Source organism: Chlorella variabilis (genome assembly GCF_000147415.1).
Source record: "Chlorella variabilis unplaced genomic scaffold CHLNCscaffold_75, whole genome shotgun sequence".
NCBI lineage: Eukaryota > Viridiplantae > Chlorophyta > Trebouxiophyceae > Chlorellales > Chlorellaceae > Chlorella > Chlorella variabilis.
The window spans coordinates 1-3,711 of record NW_005435016.1 but is presented as its reverse complement, the minus strand read 5'-3'; the positions used below and the strand labels follow the sequence as shown (position 1 = coordinate 3,711).

The 3,711-nt window shown below is 70.6% G+C and overlaps 1 protein-coding gene across 1 annotated transcript; it reads left to right on the top strand.

Annotated features, from left to right (window-relative positions):
* Positions 1–38: 38 nt before the first annotated feature.
* CHLNCDRAFT_144646 (hypothetical protein) lies at positions 39–2,575 on the top strand (the record flags this gene model as incomplete). Its single annotated transcript, XM_005842694.1, has 3 exons — positions 39–209; positions 428–487; positions 797–2,575. Coding segments are annotated over 3 exons (2,010 nt in total), but the record flags the coding sequence as incomplete, so codon positions are not given.
* Between the last annotated feature and the right edge of the window lie 1,136 nt (positions 2,576–3,711).

Below are 3,711 nucleotides of genomic sequence, written 5' to 3'. Positions count from 1 at the left end.
CTGCCACACCACCCCCCTGCTCACTCCCCCCACCGCAGGACGCTTTGCCAGGGTCAGACCGCCCATCTGCGGCGGCGCTGGCGGCGGCGGCGGGCGGCGGCGGCGGCGGCGGCGGCGGCGCGCTGGCGCGCGAGGCGGCTGCCCACGGCATGGGGCTGGAGCAGTACCGCGCGTACCAGGAGGACCTGGCGCTGCAGGAGGCGATACAGGTGGGAAGGTGGCGGGAAGCAGCGGCAGGGTGTGTGTGGGTGTGTGGTCTGTGTACGTGAGATGGGTAGTTTCGGATGGCTTTCAGTTTTGGAAGCCGGCAGCGAGGCGAGGAAGCCTGCACGCCCCCGGGCAGCACGCCCCTGGCCGCCGCCATCCCCCCCTCTGCACCCACGCCTGCTGGCTGCCTGCTGCTGTGCCGTCCCTGTTTCGTGTGCAGATGAGCCTTGCGCTGGAGGAGAGCCGGCGCATGGCAGAAGAGTCTCGCCCCGCCCCCGAGGTGAGCCTGCAGGGCGGCGGCAGCGGCAGTCGTGGCGGCAGTACCACCAGCAGCAGTCGTGGCGGCAGCAGCACCAGCAGTCGTGGCCACAGCAGCACCAGCAGTCGTGGCAGCAGCAGCAGCAGCAGCAGCAGCAGCAGGAGGGGAGGGAGGAGCTGCGGAGCCTCCCCAGTGTGTAGGGAGGGAGGGATGCACGGCGAGGGCCCCGCCTGCCTGGCCTGCCGCTGCCTCTGCCCCTGCCCCTCTGCCCCTACCCCTGCCCGCTGCCTTACCCTGCCTTCCTGTCTGCCCGCCTTCCCCGCCTGCCAGGGTTCGGATGCCTCCCAGTTCCCCTCCCTGGCCACCCAGCCACTCAAACCCAAGCCCGTCGCCCCCACAGCGTCGCAGCCGGCGCCGCCGCCCCCAGGGCCACGCCCTGGGTCGGGCAACGGCCCGCCGCCGCCGCCGCCGCCGGGCCCCCGCCCCGCATCGGGCGGCGTGCAGGTGGCGCCGCCGCCGCCGCCGCCCCGGCCGGCATCTCGCGAAGGGCAGGCGGCGGCGGCGGTGCTGGTGGCAGCTCGCCCGCAGTCTGGCGGGCGCGGCGAGGGCGCGCTGGCCGCCGCGGGCCGCGGCAAGGGCCTGGGCAAAGCCAAGGGCGGCCGCGGCAAGGCCGCGCCTGCGCCGTACCCCGATGCCGAACCGCAGGAGCCAGCCCCCACGCAGCAGCAGCAGCAGCAGCAGCAGCAGCAGCAGCTTCTGGTGCCGCCGCCGCTGCCGGCAGGCTTCCTGCCCGCCAGGAGCGGCAGCGTTGCCAGCGTTGCCAGCGTTGCCAGCGGGGAGCGCTCCGGGCGGCGCGTCAGGACCGGCTTCCAGGCATACGCGCCGCCACCTTCCCGCGGCAGCCAGCACGCAGCTGCCTCTGGCCCCGCTGACGTTGAAGGTACCGACGACTTGAGCGCGGCCAACGGCGGGCACGAGGCGCCGCCACCGCAAGCATCCCACAAAGCTGCAGCCAAGCCTGGCAAGGGCAGGCAGGCCAAGCGCGCCGCCGCGAGGGCCGCGGCATCTGCCGAGGAGGCAGTCCAGGAGTCGGCGGCGGCCATGCCACCGCAGCCACACCACGGCTCTGCGGCAGTGGGGCACAGCCATGCCGACGGCTCTGGCGTCACTCCCGCTGGCAGCCTTGCCGCCGGCGGGCTGCTGCCGCTGCCGCTGCCGCCGCACGCGGAGCAGGCGGCGCCGCAGCAGTACCATGTGCCGCGGGCGCGGGAGGAGGCGGCGCCGCCGCCTCAGCACTATGCCTCGAGCGGCGACCACTACCAGCAGCACGCACAGTACCAGGGTGCAGCGCAGTACCAACCTCCGCCTCAATCCTTTGAGTACCAGGCACAGCCAGCTTCCTCGCAGTACCAGATGCAGTACCAGCCCCAGCAGCAGCCTGTGGCAGTTCAGTTCCATGCTGGCCCGCTGCAGCGCTCCCAGGGCCAGCCTCACCAGCAGGCTCAGCAGGCCCCCCAGCAGCCACAGGGACAGTACTACCAGCAGCAGGCCTACAGCGGCCAGCAGGGGCAGGAGCAGCCCCAGTACAGCGGCCAGGAGCGGAACAGCTCCTACAGCCAGCCCCACCAGGCTTACAGCGACCAGCGGTACAGCCAGCAGTACACGTACACCCAGCCCCAGCCCCAGCAGGCGTACGGCGGGCGGCAGGCGCCCCAGCAGGCGTACGGCCAGCAGACGCCGCTGCTGCAGCAGTACACGTACAGCGACCAGCAGTACGGCTACCACCAGCCCGAGGTGGCGGTGGCGGCACACAAGGTGTCACCTGAGGCCGTCTCTGCTGGCATGCCGCCACCTTCCGATGGCGGCGCCTACCAGGCGGCCGGCGGCTACGGTTACACCGCCGCGCAGCCCCACACACCCGCCACGCTGCCGCCGGCTCCTGTGCAGCGCGTGCGGTCCACAGGCGGCTACCGCCCGCTGCTGCACGCCAAGGCTGGCAACGCGTACGCCCCCCCGCTGGAGTCGACACAGGCGGGCAACGGCAGTGGCACGACAGTGTCAGGCGGCACTCTGGCGGGCGCCATGCCTGCTTACCTGTTCCCGTCCTAGCATGCAGCATTGCGGCACTGCCACTCGAGCCGCCACCGCCACCACCCGCTCGCTCACCAGCCTGCTGGGCCCCATGGCCCGACATGATTCTGCTGTGCATTCGTGTGTCTGTTGCATCTGCACCCTGTTCTGAATGCATGCATCTGTTGTAAGACCAGCCACAACAGCAACAAAATTTGAGCTCTGTCTGCTGCGGCGGCCGACACGTCAGCGGCTTGCCATTCTGACCAAGACGCGGCATGGGCAATATCGCTTCCCATTGATAATGGACCGCTGCGGATCCACCTCCATCAACATTTCTGGTTCTACGCCCTGACAGATCCATGCGATGGGGCTGCTGAAAAAACACAAGGGCAAGGGTTGTTCCTTCACCTTCTTCCTGCACGTCCACAACCTCACATGGACATCCACCGCCGGCAGCGTGTGCGTGCGCTATGAGCGGGGCTCTCACAGCGGGACGACTCGGGCGGCAGCGCCTGCCGGGCCCCGCAGCGGGGACCTGGCCACCTACGTCTTCGAAGAACAGATGCTCCCTGAGCTGCCGGCTACCCTCTACCAGGTGCCGCCACACCCGCCGCTGCCGCTGCTGCCACCGCTGCCAGCCGGACTAACCTTGCCTGTTTTGAAGACGCCTGTTGCTGAGTACACTCCATTCTTGTTCCCCAGCAGGACCCGGCGGCGGCTAAGAGGGCTGGCGGCAAGGGACTGGGCCCTTTTCAGGCCAAGCAGCTGCAGGTGGCGGTGGTGGCGGTGGACGACCGTGGCAAGCCCGCATCCGGCCCTCCCCTGGGCACCCTCACGCTCGATCTGGCAGACTATGCTGCACCCGACGGCCAGGCTCAGCAGGCCTTCACTGTGTCGGGATCAGGCGGGCGCGGCGTGTCCACCAGCGGTGGCGCCCCCACGCTGCTGTTGACGATTGGGTGCCGCGACGCCAGCCGCAGGGGCGGCGCCCCGCTGGCTGTCGAGCCCTCGGCGTCCAGCCTGGCAGAGCACGAGAGGGTCCCCAGCCGCCTGAGCACCGACAACGACGCCGAGGGTGAGGCATGCTGGGGGGTGTTAGGCTGTGCGTCCGGCTGGGAGGCCAGAATGGCTGCTCACAGCCGCAAAAACCCTCACCAGACCGCCTGCCTGCC